This window comes from Macrobrachium nipponense, chromosome 24 (assembly GCF_015104395.2).
Source record: "Macrobrachium nipponense isolate FS-2020 chromosome 24, ASM1510439v2, whole genome shotgun sequence".
In the NCBI taxonomy this organism is placed as follows: domain Eukaryota; kingdom Metazoa; phylum Arthropoda; class Malacostraca; order Decapoda; family Palaemonidae; genus Macrobrachium; species Macrobrachium nipponense.
The window spans coordinates 6,078,407-6,101,387 of record NC_061091.1 but is presented as its reverse complement, the minus strand read 5'-3'; the positions used below and the strand labels follow the sequence as shown (position 1 = coordinate 6,101,387).

General features: G+C 37.0%; 1 protein-coding gene across 1 annotated transcript in view; it reads left to right on the top strand.

Moving 5' to 3' along the window:
- The first annotated feature begins 3,577 nt into the window (after positions 1 to 3,577).
- The window catches only part of LOC135205398 (NADPH--cytochrome P450 reductase-like), a 33,402-nt gene continuing 13,998 nt past the window's right edge, over positions 3,578 to 22,981 (top strand). Inside the window, exons 1-7 of the mRNA XM_064235894.1 lie at positions 3,578 to 3,746; positions 8,158 to 8,346; positions 15,771 to 15,927; positions 19,828 to 20,010; positions 20,212 to 20,382; positions 20,794 to 20,925; positions 22,340 to 22,473. Coding sequence (XP_064091964.1) covers positions 8,159 to 8,346; positions 15,771 to 15,927; positions 19,828 to 20,010; positions 20,212 to 20,382; positions 20,794 to 20,925; positions 22,340 to 22,473 — 965 coding nt within the window. The 5' untranslated portion in view covers positions 3,578 to 3,746; position 8,158. The remainder of the gene's footprint in view (positions 3,747 to 8,157; positions 8,347 to 15,770; positions 15,928 to 19,827; positions 20,011 to 20,211; positions 20,383 to 20,793; positions 20,926 to 22,339; positions 22,474 to 22,981) is intronic.

Genomic DNA, 22,981 nt, shown 5'->3' with positions numbered 1-22,981 from the left:
TATATATATATTATATATATATATATATATATATATATATATATATATATATATATATATATATATATATAAACGCGCTAAGATCACGTAAGACCACCTTCCATTTCCAACAGATCATGTAAAACAGCATAAAGCAATCTCTGTCGAACATAACAATTAGGTGACATGACTAACCGGTAGGGTATTTACCCTTTCGAGACGAATAATCAGAGAATCACATACATTAGTATTTTGAACATGAATAATAGATTCGTAACAGGTCTGTATGAACTTAAGTTTGATTTATCAAGTGCACCTTACAAAACTGGTTTAATAATAGCCACTTTCACAGATACTGATAGTTTGCAATCAGAATGACTGGTATTTATAACTTTCACCACCATATATCAGCAAAGCGTGACTGACACTTCGACAAATTCAGATCTTTAGTAACACGGTTCGATAGTACTAATACCATAAACTGCCATCAATGGGCGTCATTTCAGATTTAGGACTTATGGGTGACGAGATCAGCTATTCCTCCAAGGAGAGAAGTGAGCCCTTTCAGCTACGGGTAGAGTTGGGGGCCGCTGAATATATAAGCCACCCCGATAAAATTTTGGAAATTGGTGCGCATTTCTGAGCATTTTGAAGCCATATAAGATTCACCTTGGAGTGAATTTTGTAAATATTATTATTATTATTATTATTTCTGTTTTTTTTTTTCTTTTGCTCTATCACAGTCCTCCAATTCGACTGGGTGGTATTTATAGTCTGGGGTTTCGGGTTGCATCCTGCCTCCTTAGGAGTCCATCACTTTTCTTACTATGTGCGCCGTTTCTAGGATCACACTCTTCTGCATGAGTCCTGGAGCTACTTCAGCGTCTAGCTTTTCTAGATTCCTTTTCAGGGATCTTGGGATCGTGCCTAGTGCTCCTATGATTATGGGTACGATTTCCACTGGCATATCCCATATCCTTCTTATTTCTATTTTCAGATCTTGATACTTATCCATTTTTTCCCTCTCTTTCTCTTCAACTCTGGTGTCCCATGGTATTGCGACATCAATGAGTGATACTTTCTTCTTGACTTTGTCAATCAACGTCACGTCTGGTCTTTTTGCACGTATCACCCTATCCGTTCTGATACCATAGTCCCAGAGGAACTTTGCCTGATCGTTTTCTATCACTCCCTCAGGTTGGTGCTCGTACCACTTATTACTGCAAGGTAGCTGATGTTTCTTGCACAGGCTCCAGTGTAGGGCTTTTGCCACTGAATCATGCCTCTTTTTGTACTGGTTCTGTGCAAGTGCCGGGCATTCGCTTGCTATGTGGTTTATGGTTTCATTTTTCGTATTGCACTTCCTACATATGAGAGAGATGTTATTTCCGTCTATCGTTATTTGAACATATCTGGTTCTTAGGGCCTGATCTTGTGCCACTGTTATCATTCCTTCAGTTTCCTTCTTTAGCTCTCCCCTCTGTAGCCATTGCCAATTGTCATCGCTGGCTAGTTCTTTAGTCTGTCTCATGTATTGTCCGTGCATTGGTTTGTTGTGCCAGTCCTCTGTTCTGTCTGTCATTGCCCTGTCTCTGTATATTTCTGGGTCTTCGTCTACTTTTATTAGTCCTTCTTCCCATGCACTCTTTAGCCACTCGTCTTCACTGGTTTTCAGATATTGCCCCGTGCTCTGTTCTCGATGTTGACGCAGTCCTCTATACTTAGTAGTCCTCTCCCTCCTTCCTTTCGTGTTATGTATAGTCTGCCCGTATTTGCTCTTGGGTGTAGTGCTTTGTGTATTGTCATATGTTTCTTGGTTTTCTGATCTATGCTGCGGAGTTCTGCCTTCGTCCATCCACTATTCCTGCGCTGTATCTGATTACAGGCACTGCCCATGTGTTAAATGCTTTTATCATATTTCCGGCGTTGAGTTTGACTTGAGTATCGCCTTGAGTCTCTGCATATATTCTTTCCTGATCGTGTCCTTCATCTCTTGGTGTTTTATATCCCCTCCTTCCATTATTCCCAGGTATTTGTATCCTGTCTCATCTATGTGTTTGATGTTGCTCCCATCTAGTAGCTTTATCCCTTCAGTTCTCGTTACTTTGCCTTTTTGTATGTTGACTAAGGCGCATTATTATTATTATTATTATTATTATTATTATTATTATTATTATTATTATTATTATTATTAATTATTTTCAAGGGTAGTAAGCAAACCAAGCCTTGGGGCGGCATCCGTGCCCTGGGAGGGACATATATGCCACCCCATCCCCACCCGCCCAAACGACTTATCATGACATATGGCTCAAGGGCGCTTTAGTGGTGGTGCTGGGGAGAAATTCGACGAATGGTTTATGTTAAATGCTGTTATCTGCTTCTCGTTGGTGGTATGGGGAATATCAGATCACTTTGGTTTGTTGTTAGGATAGTCGGGAATTCGTATGACCGGCTCAGTGTCATATAACGAAGAAGATACTGGACACACACTATGCTCTACTACCGTAGAATCCATATTGCTAAGAGAGAAAACCATTAAAAAAAATAATGCACAAAGAAAAATATATAGAAATAAAAACCAGAGACTGTTGGCTAACAAGATGTAGCCGCGCCCAGTATCTCTCAGAACGGGCGACAGCGTAAAATTTGCAATTAACCATGACGTTGCACTATCTGGTGGGTGATTAAACTTGGAAAAAGGCTCCATTCTACAATGCTATCGCCGCATGCATATTATAATATAAGAGTCGTTATCATTAGAAACCCGTGGAATGAGCCAAAGTTCGCCTTAACGACATACAACAGAGATAAAAAACACATTGATACTGACTCGCTCTGATAGCGAAAGAAAAGTTAGTCGACGACACATGTTATGTAATTCAACTCGTAAAGGCCGTGGTTATCCCTCTTAAAGTGTGGGGTCCTTGAAAGTTAACCTTGAAAGTTCGATTCTAATGTTTTCATAATGTGAGACTGGCACAATCCTAAACATCAAGATGTAAAAAACAAAATCTGCTATTGAGAGAATGTCTAAAAGGTAACTTAGAAAGGAAGAGATATGACAATCAGTGATAACTTTTCAGTTATTATTAAAGTATAATAAGTGTGCGTAGCATCGGCGAGACATTCAAATGAGCTGCCATCTAGGGATTGCAAATGGCAACAAGTTAGAGACTTCGACGTACCCTATTTCATTTTATTTTGTAATGCTGTAGAAGGTGCCATTGTTTTTCTAATGAAAATATTATGCCTAGAGTCCTATGCAAATAGCTCCATGACCAAAATCCTGGATGAGTATATACATAACGCGTTTAAATTGAAGAAATTATAGAAGAATTACATACCTGCACGGCCAACTGTTTTCCGAAACATCACGTCGTTCACAATTCTGAGGGCATTTAAAGACAAATATAATATACGCGTTGGAAAGTACAAACGTCGGGCCTTGCCCCTTATACCGCACCCCAATTTAAACCACAAAATGAGACCATCAAGTGACAGAAGAGGCGTTACATAAAAGAAGGGTGGGCGGCCGCTCTCACTTACACTGCCATAGTAGTGATCAGCTGGGTTCTTCTTCCCTCAGGCCTCAGCCGTCACTCGGCTCCTCAGTGTTGAATGAGACTCGGTGGAATTAGGTACTCGTCTCTTACGTAATATCGGTCTCTGCTACACCAAAAATTTTTTTTTTTTTAATTTGAAAACGTTGCTGCTGGTGGCTCGATCAATTAATCCTTTTCTGTTGCAGTGGAAGAAATCGAGGGAAGGTTCGTATGACTCTTTATGATGTTATTTCGTCGAACAGGACAGGGCCATTTATGTAATGTTGGGTTTCTGAGGGTCGTTTTTTTTGTGGCTTTGTTTATCAGACTTCGTCACAGTCCGTTTATTTCTTCCTTTCAACCTTTATTGCTATTATTTGCGTGTTGTTGTAGATTTATTAATAAATCTCATATTTTACAGACAGGATTTCATTTCCAAAGCCGCATTGGCTGCTACTAACCTACTTTATTTATGGGTAGGTGCTAGGTACCTATACCCGATCTGTCACTTGCAGCTGGGTTCCTGCAGTAGTATACCCTAGTAAGTAGGTTCGCGATGACCTTGGGAAATGCCGGGTTTGGTCAGCGCCTAGAGAGGTCACGTGGCATCATTTTGAACATTTTGGGGTCAGATCTTCACAGTTCTTAACAAATATTGATACCCTACCCCCCCTAGGTATGCAGCCAAGTGCAGTTTTGGTAGGTTACCTAGAAATGGCAAGTGACCATGCCTAGGTAGCCTACGAAAGGCTCTACTACAGGATACTACTACTACTATACCTAGTCATCATTTTTGATGGTCTCTTACTTATTTCAATGATGGATTATGCTAAAGAATTATAAATTTTATGGTAGCCTATTCTCAAGGTACGTAGGTATGTAGAATACCTAGTAATATACTTGAGATTCTTGGCAGCTTGCCTTCGGCCCGTAGATGTGACCCCTTTCGTTCCATTTACTGTATCTCCTTTCATATTCTCTTTCTCTGCAGCATGCCTTCGGCCCTAGCTGCGATCCCTTTCGTTCTTTTTACTAGGGTAAAAAACCGCATGGTACAGGGGTGGACCATGTACGATCAATGTGTACAACCCCCAAAAAAGTACATTATAACGCGTCCTGACATCGGAGATGGGCATCAGACGCGACTTGTTGTTGGTGAGAAACGGAGCTTAAGACTACTACCGGTTTGTCAGGAGCATTATAATGTACTTTTCTTGGGGTTGTACACATTGATCGTACATGGTCCACCCCTGTACCATGCGGCTTTTTACCCTATATCTTTCATATTCTCTTTCCTCCATATTACTTTCCGCCAGCTCCTAACAATGGATTCTTGGTACAATTTCTTTTGAGGTTTTCCTCCTTTCAAACCTTTTACTGTTGATTTCTGTTTCAGTGCAGAATAACCTCGTAGATCCCAGTGCTTTGCCTTTGGCTTAACTTCTAATTCAGTTTAACTCAAGGCACCCATCAAGTCAGATATGGTGTTTTTTTTTAGTTATTTATTTCATGTCCTTTTTTCTTTTTTTTTTCCATACCCAAACTGTTGAATGTAGGTATTTGTTGTTCTAATCTTAAGTCATCAATGAATGGATTGGTTTTCGTGCTAAGTAGCCTGTTGATGATTCTTGTGACAGTTAATTTAGGCTATTGCACTTGACACTTATATAATTCTATTTAGCCCCAATTGATAACAATAGATGTGAACATTTTTACCATTTAAGTCCCCAGTCATCCTGTTTTTTGTGGTAACTGGTCCCACTCATGCCTTGCACTACCCCCCACCTCATGCCCACACTTAGGACTGCATACAGCATTGAAGTGTATACTACCTATATATTCATTGATAGTATAGCCACCCTGTAAAAAATTAGTGGGTAATTCTAGGTAATAACTCTGCACGGACTGCAAGGAATGGTCCCGCGGATATGAAAGCCACCAGGGATGCTATTTAAGGTCCAGTTGTAAGAATGTTTTTGTCTTAGGCTGCTGGATGGCAAATCTAACCATAGGGCTGATTTCCTTTGGAGTCTTCCCTGTCATAATTGTCATACATGGTAAAATAAATTGTAAATGTACTCTTGCTGTATTATAATTTGTCTGAGAAAACTGACACCTAAATTGCTTAAAAAAGCAATGTTTTATAACTACAAATAAAAGATTGGGATTGGTAATACTGCAAAGATGATGGCAGTGCTGGAACTGCGGCCAGATACTTGAGAAATTAGTTGCTGCCTGATGTAAAACATTCTAATTCTTTATCTTGCTTTAGAATTAAACCATATGTCTGGATAGTGGCCATCTGTCATGAAGCCAAAATTTTCTCTTGGCAATTATAGTACATACTTCCCTTTCATAATTTCCTTGTAGGAAGTGTATTATAAAGCCCATTTTTCTCTAACGTAACAATCCAGGGGTTTAGTTCCTATGAAGAGGTACCCTACTATGTTTGTAAGGTAAAGAATGTTTCTAAATCATTGCAGGATTGTTTAGAAGGGTGGACAGTAGTGGGGATTGCAGCCAGGGAGATTTGCCACCTTCCATAATTTGTTTAGTTGATCACCTCATTGAGAGGTCCTTTCAGCTGGAAGTGAGAACTGTTTTTCAGAATGATCACTTAAGAAGACTAGTGTGCAAGGTTTTATTTGTAACTACTTCATCACTTTATGTAACACCAAACTCCTGGTGTATTGTACATGGCAGCATGGAAAATCTGATGGACTATGCACTAGTTGGATCATTTTGAACATTTGCTTCCAAAACTTTGCTGAGTATCCTTTGACAGACCCAGCAATACTTGTCTAAGATGACTTGATTGCCTAATAGCAGGATCATTGTGCCAGGTAGATTTTTTATCTCGAGTGCACCTGTCATGGAACTGCATTTGTTTCTCAAATTACGATAGCCTCTCTCTGGTCAGTTTTACCAGAAACACATGAATCTTATTTCTGTGCTTGTAGGTTTTCATACAATCCATGGAAGGTAAATCTTTCTTAGCTCCTATGAGGATTGCAAGTGGTTTGGATGCTGTAGAGGTTAGATAATACTACAGTTTTCATCTTTTAAGGAGGTAAAGAAACTGTTTCTTGACCATCAGTGAGTATGAAACAACATTTTTGCTGTTCATGAGGAAACTTTTGGAAGAGCACCTGTCATTAAACCTCCACAGCTTCTTTTACTCTTCATATTAGCCCTTGGTTGTTTTACTGAAGGACTTGTATCTTATGATGATTTCTGTTATAACCAGATAGATGTTAGTGTAGTGACATGTATGGTTTCTTGTGTCAAGACCTTCCTATGAGTGAGTGGAAGTGTTCTGGGATTATCTTCATGCTGGTGTTGATGTTGAAGGTGTAATTAACGAGGAAAATTTATAATTTAACACTAGTAACTGTTCCAGGCCCTTTGGATTTTAATTTGTTAGTCACAGGAGACAATTGTACCCAGTTGAAAGCAAGGGGGTGCTATGGGTGATGAGATTTACTAAAACACACCAATTTGTTTGTAATGTTTTATCCTTTAGCATGTATTGAACACACTCCCTCACAACTACTACATAGCTTAAGGAGTTCATTGGGAAATCTTGATTGCTATGGAAGGTCTTGCCTTTGAGGTCATGGTCATGGAGACCTTTAAGAACATAACTTTTCTTTAGTAATTATTGCAAGCTTGTAGCATAACAGTTAATACTTCCTGAAAAATATGGGCTAAATAGATTGTATCCTTAACCCTTAATGGAGGGATATGCTCACATGAGTAGCAATAAGAGGTTTTGAGTGGACGACTGAGTGACTCGTGGTGCATAACAATATTATGCACCATTGATTTTGGGGAATCAGGCTGGAATGAGGTGCCATTACTTCTGTAACCTATAAATTCACTAATTGCAACTTTTAGACCAGTTAGGATCCACTGGGGGGGCTTATAAGAGAGTTAGTGGGATCTTGACTTCAAGGGATGTAGTGCCTTTGTCTCACTCATGACATCTTTTTGTTAATTGCTTATAAATATACCAAGGGGTTGCTTATGGGTTTTAGTTCTTATCTATTTTGATAGTATGTCAGTTATAAATGTAATTTAGCAAAGAAATATGTGTGAAAAACTTTAGATCCAAAAAAGTTATTGTGTCTTCATTCTTGGTAAATTTATGTATGTAAATATTTTACTACAAATATGCTCAGAATTTGTTACTAATTTTATTTCTTATCTAATTTTATATTGTGGAAGCTATAATTATAATTTTAAAAAATAAAATAATTTGTTTATTAGGAAAATCATGTATACCTTTGTAAAATTTACGATTGTCTTGGAAAAGAAGCCCCACAAGGAGTTGTAACTATAGTAATTTTTAACTTCTTGTGGAAGGTAGGGAAATTTTTTTTTAAATTGTGGTGTTACACCATGTGTATTTGCTTATTTTCCTCTTTCCAATGAGGAGTTTTTTCTTAAATTGGCTGACCTTAAAGTTTGGCCGACCTCGGGTGTTGCATATTGATTTATTACCCCCATCCATTGGGGTTATATTGTCCAAAACCAAGTGGAGAAGTGGCTTCCCATTCTGATTTGTACGTATATGATAAAAAATTTATTAGTTTTTATATACTTTCCTTCAATAAATGTCATCCTTGATTTTCAGAATGGAAGGAGGACCTGAAAAGATAATTGAGGCTGCAGCAAATGTAGCTGATGAAGTCGACGAACCCTTGGTTAGCACACTAGACGTCATGCTGCTGGTCATGCTAGCAGGCGTTTCAGTTTATTACTTTTTCATAAGAAATAGCAACAAAAAGGATGACAGCCCAGCACTCAAGAGTTTTACTATATCGTAAGTACAGAAAACTTTTTTTTTTTTCAGTCTCTGTAGAGCTTTGTAATGATTTTTAATTGAGCATTCTGTTTAGGGATTAGAAAGTGGTGGTTAATTGTGAAGGATTGTAGATACGTATAGTATGGCAGACTTGTGGTTTTTGTGTATAGTAGTATAAAGTAGATAATGTTTTTGTGGAATTATATTGTTGGTAGCATACTGTTATAAGTAAAAGGTGTGTGGTCCTCTCTTGTTTATCATTACCTTTTTGTTTTATTATTGCCATGTGCTTCCCTCTTTGTGCATTGGTATTTCTGTCCCAACTAGATCATGGTTCTATTGGTTGTCTTTGGTAGGCACATTGCTGTAGTACTATATTTTCCATACCTTCTAAAGAACTAATAAGTTTTGCTAATGCTTCAACTCCCTGTTTCTACTCTTCGTGGCAACATTGCTATTATAATAGCTTAACCAGACAGACTGCCTGCTGTTTTTAGCAGCCTAAATTGTAATACAGTATAACTGACCAAAATCCAGTCAGTTAAAATTGCCATCGTTGGTTGATAGTATGTATCTTGCTTACCTCTGCTATTACGTACATGTCTGTCCAGGTAGAATGTGCTCGTGAGCAGGGAATTTGGAGTAGACTGGTTTCATGCAGGGAAATTTTTACCCTATATAATTTTAATAATGGTGGTGATAATTTGATTGTTTTTTTTAGATCATCAAGACTAGAAAGGAGGCGTAGTCATACAAATTGGGTATAGTTTTCATGAGATAGGCTAAGTGTTTAGTCTACAAGATTGAGTGTTTTTGTGATGTTAAATGTAAGAAATATAGATTTAGAATAAAAAATATTTTTGAAGATTACTGCATTAATGGAAAATTATGAATTGGCACATGATATACAGTCAACTATTTTTCTAAAGGCATCAATTATTGTCAACGATAGAGAGATTTAAAATGAATTAAACTTATTTTGGCATGGGAAATCATTTGGATAATATCTGTTGGTTTTGAGGGATGGTTTAACTACCTCTACCCTAGAGTAGGCTGGGCTAGGTACTGGATATTGAAGCTTGTATTATGATTGATGTTACTTTGTCACTGAAGAAATTTTGGCCAAGTGTAGGGAGAGTATGCTTGTTCCTCTGATATAAGCCCTTCTGCAACGATGTTGAAATTAGTATTTTGATGGCATTTATCGAAATTATACTGGGACTTAATATAACAATGAACTTGAAGGAGAGTCAGTTTCATGGTGTGACTGGTGTCATCATTGTGCATCATGTGCATTCTGAGGTGGCACAATATGTATATGTAAGCATCTTTGTCCAATTGACTGCGTAATGGAGCTCACATTGTTGGAGTATTCCAAATTTGTTGGGGAGATTATAACTGATTCACTTAAGGTAGATTCTTGGGTGAGCCCTATCCCTACGAGACGTTTGTTTGGCGGACGCTGATTGGCTGGGAGCTGCCTACCTCCCGGTGCCAGCCAATCAGCGCCCGCCAAACAAACGTCTCGTAAGCATACGGCTCATCCTAGAATCTACCTTAAGTGAACCAGCTATAGGTGAGACTGTATTTTGTGCTGTAGAAGAAATTTTAAATTTTGGTGTCGATTGTGTAATGGAATATATTTAAGATTCGGTATTAGAATGTTTAATGTTTTTAAGTATTAGCAAAGTTAAGCAACTGTTTATCAATGGTGATTGATTTTAATATTTTCAATAGTAAGCCTCCTATTTGTATTGTGGTACTGAATAACCTAACGATTACAGTGCTTGGTTACGAGACCAAACATTCATAAATCAATCAATCAACCCAATATTTTCAGTTTTGTAGGATTTATTTCAAAATTCTCTCTTTTCGTTCTTATTCCTAACTATGCAGCATTTCCTTACAGACCTCCTTTCATCAGAGTTTTGTAGTCACAATATTAAATTAGTGCACATAAAGAGACCCAAATTATTATGGTTTCACCACACTGAAGTAGCGTAAAGTGGTTTCTGCCAAGTTTACAGTCTCCATAAGGATAGGTGTTTGGTTGCCCTCCTTTAGTAAAACTGTTTTGTCAAACCCCTTGTCTTTCATAAGAATTGCTGTCTTTGTTACCATAGAAAAAGAAATTTCTGTCAAAATGGAAAAACTCTTGAGCTTTTTTGTTTTCTTAGTGTGTGTAAATTATTTATAGTGGACTTGAAGCTTGCTGCTTTCACCTGAGGAGCAGTATGAAGGAAGTTCTAAAGTTCTCTGCAGCCTTCTGTTACCTCCAGATGCATTGATTTTTATATACATTTTACTCATCCTATGTTCCCTTCGTTTTACTGTGTAGCTGTTCAACTATTGAACCAGTCGTGTTAGTCTGAAAATGTAATCCTGCCATCTGGTTTATCTATTTATAACTATAATAATTGCTTTCATTACCTCATTTTTTCAACCCATTCCTGTGAACGTTCTATTTTCCTCCCATTAATTCTATGCCACCTTGACTCTTTGTCAGTTTCATATATCAGAAACTATTAATATACTTTGAAAAATTGTCATGTCCAATAACACATCCTGAGCCTCCTGATTTTCATACCCAAGTTGTAAATAATGAACCAAGTTGCCTACCTGACAAGGAAAGCATTAAAAACAAAAATACAGTAGTTAAAACCAGAGGCACCTGTACTTTTGTTAGGTAGCAACTTTGTACTGTATCGAGTATTGTAGGTTTTTATTAACACCGTTTCATAGTTTATGTTGCTGTTACTCTAACTACATACTGTATATATTTGCTTTTGTCTGATCACACATCTGTGCATGCTTGCTTTTCTACATGCAGCTTAGCAAGAAGTCGCAATCTTTCCAAGTACGGTAGGTGGGTATATCTTAGTCAACTCTCAGCCAGGTTGAGTCTGTACATGGTAACCTTGAAAACCTTGAAGTATGCAGTTGTACTTAATAACCTTTGGGTATGCAGTCGTTTTTTTTGCCATGATTTTTATTACCTTGGCAAGCTTTTAAGTACACTAAAACAAAAATGCTCTGATAAAGCAAAAAAGTTATTGTATGAAAATTTGTTCAGGTTAACAGTGTCTTGTTTTGCATGCTATACATTGAAGTAAATTTGCTTTTCCTGCATTCTTTTTATAGATACATTTTTGTTGACTGTATTTTGTTTCCTTAAACCTTAAAGCATAGTACAGAATAGTACAGAGCATTACTGTACTACTCTATATGCTATGTTTGTGTGCAAATGGGAAATTAAACTTTTAAAGGAGTTTTGAAACTGTCTCCTTGACGTACCGTGTAAATACAGTACTAATTGACAGAGTAAAGATATATAGGGTGAACAATTAGTACCTCAGGCAAGATGTAGATGTCCTTTCCTCTTTAACTAGATTTAGATTTGTTTGATGACCTTACATCAATTTTGCTAGATGTTGGGATACTTTCGATACTTGTCCCAAAGGAGTTATTTACACTTCTAACAATTTCAATCAGCTTCCAGTTTTGACTTTCAATTGGAAGTTGAGGCAGATGTAAGACATTGGTTTGCTAATGATACTGCCATATATTTTGAAAATTCACTTGGTCCTAAATCAGGTAAGGAATATGAGTGACCTGACCCTTGTGTGAGCATTAAATGGTCACCAGCCAAAAGTAAATTTTAGTCTTAGAGTTATGTTGAATGCATGTATCCACAGTAGTGATGGGCTTTTGACTGTAAATAATTCAGAAAAATTAAATGCTCCTCTTGATGTGTCTTTTTATCTTTCTACAATTGTTTCAACATGGATTAAAGTTTTCATAATATGGTCATTGCTCACATTGCAGAATGTAATGTGTAATATGAAATCTGTCTTCTATGGAAGAAAGATTACCAGCAGTCAATAGCATAACTTATGTTCATATATTTTCACTTATCTCAAGTGGCTAACTTTCTTGCTTGTGTATCTGCTGAAGAGAGATTCCAGAACTTTATTTTATAAAGAACTTAACTTCATCTCTTAATCCTTTTAATTTAGTTATTCAGGTTTTTCACTAATTTGATATTCTGTACTTTTGTTGGGTGATATCTACAGTAAAACCCCCAGCTTAAATTTTCTCTGAATTGTCCTTTTGTGCTGGTTTTACTGAATAGTGCTGACCTTACAGTTTTCTGGGTACTGTATGTGAATTGTGGTTTTGGTGTTGGTGTGACAATAGCAAGCTGTTGACTAACTGATTCTCTTGTTCAGATCAGTAGCAAGTCAGTTTTCAACAAGCTTAAGTTTGTATTGTATAATTAGGACTGAGTTCAGAGAGTTCTTGAGAATAATTCTTGTCCTTGCACTCAGTTCGTTATAAATTTTTTGTTTGATTTTGTTGTATTTGGTGTTAATAATCTAACTTGTTTTCTAGTACAGTGTTTCTTTGTTTTGACATTGTGTGTTTTTTGTTTATTTTCTGTACCATTTTCCTTGAGGTAAGGGGTATGTTGTATATGGATTTTACCTTACATTATGCTTGAGTTAATATATGCTAGTGAGGGTCTCTGTATGCCTGCATATTTTTCAGTTGGTAACTTTTGTTACCTCCTCTTTTTATTCACATGTAGACACCAAATACCACTGATGATTGTCTTGTGGTCCCTGATTTCGCTTCCACCAATTTTAGTACTGTCTTGGACAACTCTTAACATCTGTTGCATACACTGTACTGCTGGGTCTAGAATAATTTAGAAATGCATGCAATGGGTAGTTAAATACACTTGATAATGTATTTATGGTTTTCACTTGGAAAAACAGGTAAATTTACTAGTGCAGGCATCAAGTTATGATGTCATGGATTGCTGTAAGGATTGGCTTTGGTTATACTTATTACATTTAGAGTGGCTTTGTCTTTCAATATGGCAGCAGTGAAGCATGTGTAAGTAAAAGATGGACAGGTGGTGTGCGCTGTGGCAAAAAATCTGAGATAGTGGACTTGCTTGTCTTTAAGGTGTATCTGACCAGAGAACTTTGGCTATCACAACTGATTCCTTATCCTGTTTTCCTACCAAGAGCAACCAGATTTGCTGAATTAATATGCCATAAATGTTGAACTTCTGAGCACTTTATTCTTCCCACCATTGGACTTTGGAACAGTTTCCCTGAGGATGTTGTGCAAGTAGGACGTTATAAGTTTAAGCAAATGTGCAATGCATTGCTGCCCTAAAACAGGTCACCTGGTATTTTAATAATTTATATTTGTATCTTAAATAGTTTATGAATTTATCTTAATTTTCTGATAATTGCTCGCTCTCTTTATTTCCTTTTATCCTTTGTAACTTATTTCAAATAAACATATTCTCAGGAAGCTTGAATGCAAGTCAGTAGCCCCTTTAGGCTTTTTCCATAAGGAGAGGTGTTTGTCATTGGAATGATAAGTAAGGCTGCTTGTACTTGTTCCTTAAACATACACGAGTCTTTGACTTTAATTTTATCCATCTTGGATTCTTTTCATTGGGATTTTCATTCCATTTTAAAGTATAGTTTTCTTGGTACTGTATGAGGTCTTTGATTCTTTTTAGCAGTGAATTAAAGATATTTGCATATTACATTTTGGTATTTACCCCTAGAATTTCTATTGATTTGTTTTTATTTACTATATAGCCCCTTCTACAATTGGAGGATGTTTGCAACTGCAATCAGATTAAGAAATCTGTTTTGCATGAAGTGCATCCTTGTATGCTCATATTTTGCTAATAAAGTACATATGGTGAAAAACAGATAAGCATTTATATTTGGCAAGTTATTTCACATGGAACCAATAGCATGGAAGCTTGGCTAAAACTTTTGCTTTAACTAGCTGCTAGTAGTACATTATAGTTTGATAGGGAAAACAATTGAGTCCTTGCTGAGATATTACTTTATCAGTACAAATCTTTGTCTTACTAAGGCTTAAGTACCAAGGACCTTATGTTTACTGGAAATTTACAAGCTTTTGGCTTTTGAAGCTCGGTCGAAGTAGCCCAGTTTCACAGCAGTGGAGCTGATTTACAATTCATGAGATAAACAGCCAGTTAATAATTAATCCCTTTTCTGCAGTCACCCATGGGATGAATATTGGCCATATATAAATCCCACAGAAGATGTCTCTCTCCTTTAATCACTGATTTTCTATAAAAGCATAATTTTATTCTATAGGAAACTTGACAGTTGTAGGTGTAATGAGTTAGTGTATTGTAGTACAATATACAAATCTGGTACAATATACGAATCTGGAAGTGAAATGGTTAAGCAAGGGAGACCCAGTATAGTGGTAATCCTTATCGCTACTGTTTAGGAACCATAACTGAATATTATGATGGCAGTTTGGAATGGTCAGAAATAGTAACAAAATGTATTGATTTTTAAAGGCTTATGTAAAATAGTAACAAAATATATTACTTCTTTAAGGTTCCAATTTGTTCACATTTTGTAATTTGGAATTTTCCCAAGAATTTGCTTTCTATTGATAAGTATCAGTGTGTTTGTGGAAGACAATAGCCCTGGTAATGGCAAATTCCTGTTTTACCTAAGACCTCTAAAGTATGACATTGACCCATTCTTGCAAATTGGCTTTGTTAGTGGAGTAAGCATTTTAGATTCAGTGTCTCATATACGTACTGTACTTCAGACCTAAGAACCAGGATGTACTGTTTGACATTTGATGTTACCCTTCAATTCACCACTTGAAATAATTAGCAATTACTATCATGTGTGTGTGCTTGCTTTATCTTCAGAGATATTAAATGCAGTGCTTTAATAACTTACTATGGACATAGGTTTCAAGCAAAGAATCTTTAGTACTATTGGATACAATGGCAGCAGAAAATCATCCATCATATATGAATAAAGTATTACATAAATAGGATATTTTCAGTATTGATTAAGAAAATATTAAAGTAAACATAGGTCATTTTTGGAAAGCCTGTTTCATTGCATGGCAGCTCTGGGATAGACTACATAGCTAGCATTTCCAATGTCTGGAATTTGATTGCTGCTTTCGCCGCACCCAGCCCAACCATATGTAAATGGGTACCGATTAGGGATCAAAGGCAGAGGAGAAAGGAACCAGTCACCCTACTGCATAATTCTCTTATCCTTGTTTGTGTGTGTCTATGAAAAACATGTCCAAACAGCATTTGATGGTATAGGATTGACTGACTTTTAATTTTTTTTTTTATCTCTGTACACAGGTGTGTAGTGTTACAGTACTTAGACATAACTAAAATTTGTTTTCTTTGTATACTGGGTTGGTACATGAGAAAACTACTAAATGATTAAGTACAGAGACTTTAATAACAAAAGTATTGGTTATGGGTAGGAATTTTCATCTTTGTTACTCTCAGGTTTGAGGAATCAATGTCATTGCTGCATGTTAACTATACGTTGTCTTTGTTTGAACTTTGTGTTGTAAGTATTAAATTATACATTCACTTCTTACAGACCTACACAACTTCCTTCAAGATCGAACGACAGCAGTTTTGTATCAAAAATGAAGTCGTCAGGAAGAAATGTAGTAGTATTTTATGGGTCACAGACAGGTACTGCTGAAGAGTTCGCAGGAAGGCTTGCTAAAGAGGCAACTCGATGGGGTATGAAGGTAAGGAGGATGTTTGTTGTTATTGGATAATTATTCCAAGAGTTTCATTATCTAGTTGTTCTGATGTCATCAGTAAATAGTGATTGCAGTGAATAGTATCCAAGTAAACTTTGTTCATACGTGGAACAAACCGTCGGTTTTAACGTTGGGATAAAACTTCTGGTGCCAGGTTGAAACTGGCTAAAACAAAAAATTGTAAATGCAAGTAACCTGTGGCATCTGGCATCCAATATGTAGGTGAAGCGGAAGTGAGTCGTAGACCACACTTTAACCTAGTGACATATCAGTCTTTCTTCAACCCCCTTGCAGAGCTGACGTTCGCGTTACTCTCCTCCTCTCAAGCTGGTTTTTTACGTAAGCCGGTGATTTCTTTCTCTGTTATATCATGGATTCCTCTATCCAGCCTAAGAAGTCCCGTGAATGTCAACGTATATGTCCTGGCTTTCCAGGTTCCCATGTTCACGCTTCCTGAATTCCTCTTGGACAGATGCAACTTCCAGGCCTATTCCCACTGCTGTGTCATCAGCTGATTCTAAAACTGCTCTACATACGAAAAGTTTTCAAGATACGAAAGGTTTCTGAAAGTCCGAGATTCGCCCGATAACAATTTTGAAACTCGCGCCGCGTGCCGCCATCTTAGTTCTAGTAGACTCGCCACCATCCTCCTGCTCTCCCATTGGTTCCTGATGCTAGCCAAGCCATGAGATCCTTCTCTCCTATTGGACAGCATCCCTCCCATCATGCATCTTACGTGGTGGTGTGCCTTCGCTCGGCCACTTCGCACCCGAAGCTTTATTGTACTCATGCGGCATTCGTTCAGTCCAACGATTTCGTTTAGTATTGTAAATTCATTAGTGATTTCGTTGTGCTTCTTTATCGTGTTGTGAGAACCTAATTAGTATACGTACGTACTACATACGTAACTTAATTACGTACAGTACATATAGTCATGGTTCCCAAGAAAGTTGCTGAAGTTCACAGAAAGAAGAGAATGCTTTCTATGGAGACAAAGATGGAGATAATAAAAAAGTATGAAGCTGGCTTGCGATTGAGTGTGATCGCTAAGGAATACGGCCGAAATCCATCGACGATAGGCACCATCCTTAAGCAGAAGGAAGCCATCAAAGCAGCTACACCTTCCAAGGGCGTGACTATTTTGTCCAACAAGAGGAACCATGTGCATAATGAAATGGAAAGACTGCTTCTTGTATGGATCGAGGACTAAGAAATCGATGGCGATACGATAACCGAGACGGCAATCTGCCAGAAGGCCAGCGCTATTTTCGGCGATTTGATTGCCCAAGCCGAAGACGACCGCGGAGAGGGGACATCAACAGCAACCCCAGAATTCAAGGCTTCTCATGGGTGGTTCGAAAAATTCCGTAAACTAAACGGACTGGCATCCATTCGGTGGGGAAGAAATTGAAATTACGTTAAGTATAAAAAAGTAAAAAGAAATGTAAAAATAAAAAAAGGAAAAAATAAATTTTATTAAGTTTTTTGTAAAGTTAAGTGTTACAGTTTTATTAATGTGTTTTGTAAAGTTTAGTTTGTTTTTCTGAGATTTTTTTATGTGTTTCGTAAAGTTAAGTGTACGTATCTGCCGTTTGTCCTCCTCCTCCACTTTCGGATATAGCCTCACTCGAAAGGTAAGCTTCCACATTTTACGTTACAGTAATAATATTTATTTTATAGTAATATACACTTTATTTACTGGTTTTGCATTTTTATTAAGTTACGTATTCAATGGTCCAAATTGTTGTAGTATTTCATTGTTTATAGGTCAATTTACCTTTATTATGAAATTTACTGGGGTGTTTTTGGAGGGCTTGGAATGGATTAGCCATTTTACATGTAAAATGTGGTCCAAGATACAAAAACCTCATGATATGAAAGGCGCCTCGGAACGGATTAATTTCGTATCTCGAGGTACTACTTATATGCTGCCCCATCTCTCTCAGGGGGAGCGTCACCCTTCAGGGAGAGAGGGGTTAGTACCATCTTGTTCCTATGTTAGCAAGTTTTTAATTGAAATATTTGTGAATGTTTAGCTGCTGTACCTTTGTCACCCACTGCATCTATTATCAAGTCCAGATACTAGAACTCTTATTAATGTTAACTTCTGGCCTAATCGTGGCATGTTTGTCATCATGCTTCCCTTTGTTATATACTATTCAGTCTTTGTTCAACTTCTTTTCATCCCCCTAATCTCTAATGCTTATTTTCACCTTTCTCCGTTTCACTCTAGTTTTCTAGTTTGTATCATCAAAGCAATATACTCAGCATAGGACATTCACCAAGGGCCCCCCCCCCACTCTCCATTATGTCCTCGTTCAATAATCCAGCAAGATTTTGAACAAAGGCTCAGAGCTGATCCATGGTATAGTCCTGCCTTGACCTGAAAGCTACTATTCAGCCATACCATATGTACTTCTGACAGTGGCTGTTACATTCTGCCCATTTCACTCTTGATTTATATTTTTCTTTTTTCTCCCACTTGCTCAAACTATTATGTGCATTTTCTAGGTCAGTAAAAAGAATATGAAGAGCACTGTGCTTCTCTTGGTACTTTTCAATTACATGGTATAAGACTAATATTCCATACCTATCCCTTTCCTAAAACCTAGATGAAGTTTTGTGATGACATCATGTTTTAAATCTTAGGTCTGTACTTCTTTCAGGTATCATGTTGTTTTTTAATCTTGTCATTTTTTGAAATTAGGACAAGAAATTTTTTTAAGGGATGAATTCATCATGAAATTAAGTTGTTAATAATTTAATACTGCTAAGCTAATAATGTAATACTGCTAAGCCATGTGAATATAATTTGACTAGCCAGAATAACTTCTGATATGGAAGATGAAAACTAGCAAAATTTAAATAAGGAAGAAGCAATGTGACTACTAGTTGGGAATAGACAAGAGGGAATGAATAAAAAGCATAGGATGCAATGCACTAGGGAGAGGCAATTTGCTGAAAGGGTAAGAACCTTGAGCATTACATGAAGTATAGGTCTTAAGCCTTGTGACAAAGGTGAGGTAAATGTGAATGTAAAGTTGTACTTTTTTACATTTGCATCATCACAACCCATTTATAATAACATAGCACCATACCCTGAAAAGAACACATTGGTTTTGCATTTCGCACCTCTGTGCAGTCATGTCTGTCCTCTTGCTGTTCCTTTGACACATGTTTTTGTGTCTCCTGCTGAGAAATATTTCCAGAGTTTCGTCATATTATTTTGTGCATATCCTTAGCTTGCTATTTTGTGGATTTTTGTGACTTATGTGAGAGTTAGGGGTTGCTCAGTAAGCTTTTTATTTCTTTTGCTTTCATAATTTTATAATTCCACAAGCCACCGATTAGTCTTCTGGGAAGATAGAATATTTGCCAATTGTACCTCCTCCTTAAAGGTTGCTAGTCAAATGGGAGACAGGGAAAAGATAGTTTTAGTAGTAGAGAATGGATTTTGTCCATTTCTTTGTAGCACAAAGCTTTATGCTTCGAAGTATTAAGGTTGAATCGTGAGGCATACAACCTAACGTCTTGGCAACCCTGGCAACAATATTCCAGTCCTTAGTGTAGTCTGTATAACTTGAGTGATATATTATTTTCAAGAAGTTTTTCAGCTATAACAGACTGACCTTGCACATGTTCCAGACAACACAGGTAATGTCTAAGTCTTCTAGTGGAAGTCTGTCAGAGCTAGAATGCTAGGACTGCCAGCTGGAAGTGGAGGATCTCATCCTCCTCCTCTTCTGTGAGGTATATGAAAGTTTGCCCGGACTCATTTAAGTCTTATTGCAAAGAGTGTATAATGGGTTTGCGTGTACAAAAATTTGATTATATATATATAAAAAGATTTATTGAAATAAAAAAATTTTTTCTTATTATTCTTAGGGAATGGTTGCAGATCCAGAAGAATGTGATATGTCTGAATTAAGTCAGCTAACAGAGATAGAAAATCATCTGGCTGTATTTTGTATGGCAACGTATGGAGAAGGGGATCCCACTGATAATGCTCAAGAATTCTTTGAGTTTCTGCAGTCAGGTGACGAGGAACTTGAGGGAGTGCAGTATACGGTATGTAATAAGAAGATAATTTTCTGAATGATCATTAAACAGACATATGCATACAACAGACAGATGTTCATAAACTGGAGAGCATATTTATATTCTATTCCATAAGTGGACTAGGTTGTCAGGAACTTCACTTTCCTCTGCACTCTTAATAGGAGTTGCTGCAGCTTGTTATTGTATTATCACATTTTCCCCTTTTTTCAGGTATTTGGTTTAGGGAATAAGACATATGAACATTTCAATGCCATGGCAAAGTATGTCGACAAGCGAATGGCAGAACTAGGTGCTAAGAGAGTCTATGAATTAGGAATGGGAGATGATGATGCCAATATGGAAGATGATTTCATTACTTGGAAAGATGCTATGTGGCCAGCAGTAAGTTTCGTGTACCTGTTACATTTTTTTCCTTGCTCAGGCAGTTCTCAACTCTTTTGTCAGAGATAAATACTACTGAAATTAGATTTTAAGTTTTCATAAAGTGCCAATCTTGATATTGTAATAGCAAGATAGTTTATTGCAGTCTTATTTTTAACTGATGTGTAAGTTACTTTGCGTGTTACTTGTCTTCTTCTTGGAAAGAGCTTTTCAGGATAAACCCAACAATCATAAGCTGCATTACATCAATGCATTTAAGTACCAGTCCCACAACTTGTCTGAGAAGAGTCAACTTAAGACTCGGAGGTCTGGAAAAACTAAGCCCTATTTAATAATAATAATAACCCACAACTTCTACCATTCCAGATAGAGAGGCCCCTACTTTTATCAATGTTTCAATTTTTTTTAAAGGTTTGTGAATTCTTTGGTATTGAAGCCCAAGCGCAGGATATCAATATGCGACAGTACAAACTTACGGTTCACGAGGAATATGATCCCAATCGTGTTTTCACTGGTGAAATTGCGCGCTTGAATTCACTCAAGGTAAGATTTCTTGAATCCATTTATGTGTATGTGTTGGGAAGTTGTCATATGAATGTTATATGTACAATTTTAATTAGTTTTTGAATGAGCACCACAATTGATTGATAATTTTTATTGAAATGAATAGATTATAAGATGTTTAACTAGGGTTTAATATCCTATGTTTGGGATGAATCTTACATACTGTGTTAGATAGCTTATATACCTGTGCCGATAGGCAAGTTGTCATTCAAACAAAAGATTGAATGGCTACCTGGATGACTGTCTAGTACTCCTGTTCTCCACCAGGTGTTATACTAATGTTTTAGTTCTTGTCAGAATTTTCCTTGCTGCTGTTGTGTATCGGCGCTTGTGGTTATTTCATGACTGTTTGCTGCTTTCACAGCACTCTACATTTATTTTTCCACAGATCCCTTCACTGGAATCAAGTCTGAGAATGTCAGGTTCTGTAGGAATGATTACTGTGTTAGCTGGATGTTGATTTTTTAGGAGATACATTGTTTATGTTGGCTGCAGAGGCATAAAGTTGATCTTGAAAATAGATGTGCTGAAGTTCATCAGTATAGAAGGGAATCAGATTGATTGCAAAAGCAAATACAATAGACCCCTGATATTTGTTTTGTGTTTTTAGAAAATCTATAATGTCTTTGTCGAAGGTTGAAAGAGGCAAAGTTAAACCTAAGTATGCAGAGTCTTGTTTGAAAACAGTAAAGACTGTAGTCTGCTACTAGTAGCAAATAATCTTTTCATGACTTGAAGAAAGAGCAATCTTTTAGGCTCTTTGTTTTAAATCCTGGATTTTAATGTTTTTGGGAGCATAGAGGTTCATATATTGTATAGGAGCATACTTTTATATCAAAGGCATTTATTCTTAGTGACAATGTTGTATAAGGCTTTTAGACCCAGGCACAGGGGTCCCTCACGCCACTTTTGACTGAATTGAAGCAGTTTTCTCTGTAAGGTTGTATTTTGCTGCGCACACAAGAGCCTTGCTCCTTGAATGGAATCCAACTTCTGGCTGCAGTAAGATCCTGAAAGGATTCTTGATCAGGTAGGAATGTTTTAGGTTTCATGCCTGAAACCTTTAGTTTGATTGGCTGAGCAGATTTTGTCTAACTCACTACCCAGCATCCTCTTCTCAATGTGGGAATCTGCTATATAACTTAGTGTGCTGTCAAGGAGAATTCTGATGAGCTACAATATTCAAAACACAAATGGTGGAGAACAGGTGTACTAGACAGTCATCGGGCAGGCCTGTCGATCGTTTGTTTGAATGCCAACTTGCTCGTCAGCGCAGAGATATAAGCTACCTTGAACAGTAGGTAAGTATCCTGATCATACATTTTTTTACGAAAATTTATATGTATTATTTACTTGGTTTAGTATTTAAAATCTTTTCATTTTAATATTCCAGATTGGAAGTCAAAGACCTCCATTTGATAGCAAGAACCCATTCATGGCCGAAATAAAGGTCAATAGGGAACTTTTCAGTGGTGGTGAACGCAATTGTATGCATATTGAGCTTGACATCGAAGGATCAAGGATAAGGTATGTCAAAATTCTGAAATGCTGGTGGATTTAATCTGCTCAAGAAAATTAAAGCTGCCAAAACTCACATTAAGATTGTGGCAGTTGTCAGTACGTACATAAAGAAACTATGTACATAGGAGTGGTATTGTTCCTTTGAAAATTGTTCTCCCATTTGTCCCATTGTTGCTTAATGGCCAACCATCATGACATACTTCTAGTTTGTAGACAATGCTGCCTATAATTAACAATGAAACATGTTTCTATGAATGCTGAGATTCCAATAGACCATTACAGAAAGCTCTAGGGAGTTCAAATACTGATCAAGTTAGTCCTCCAAAAATTCTTTGATTTTGGAATTTAAAGGAATGACTCCTCAGTAAATACCAGGGGCGAACTGTTTGTTTAGGTATAGTTTTTGGGGAGCATGATAAATACAGCGTAAAAAAAGTAGAAAGAAAGGGGTTAACCAGTAATTTTCTTGACACAGTCTTGCTGCTCACAAAACAAAAAAGGATTATAAACTAAT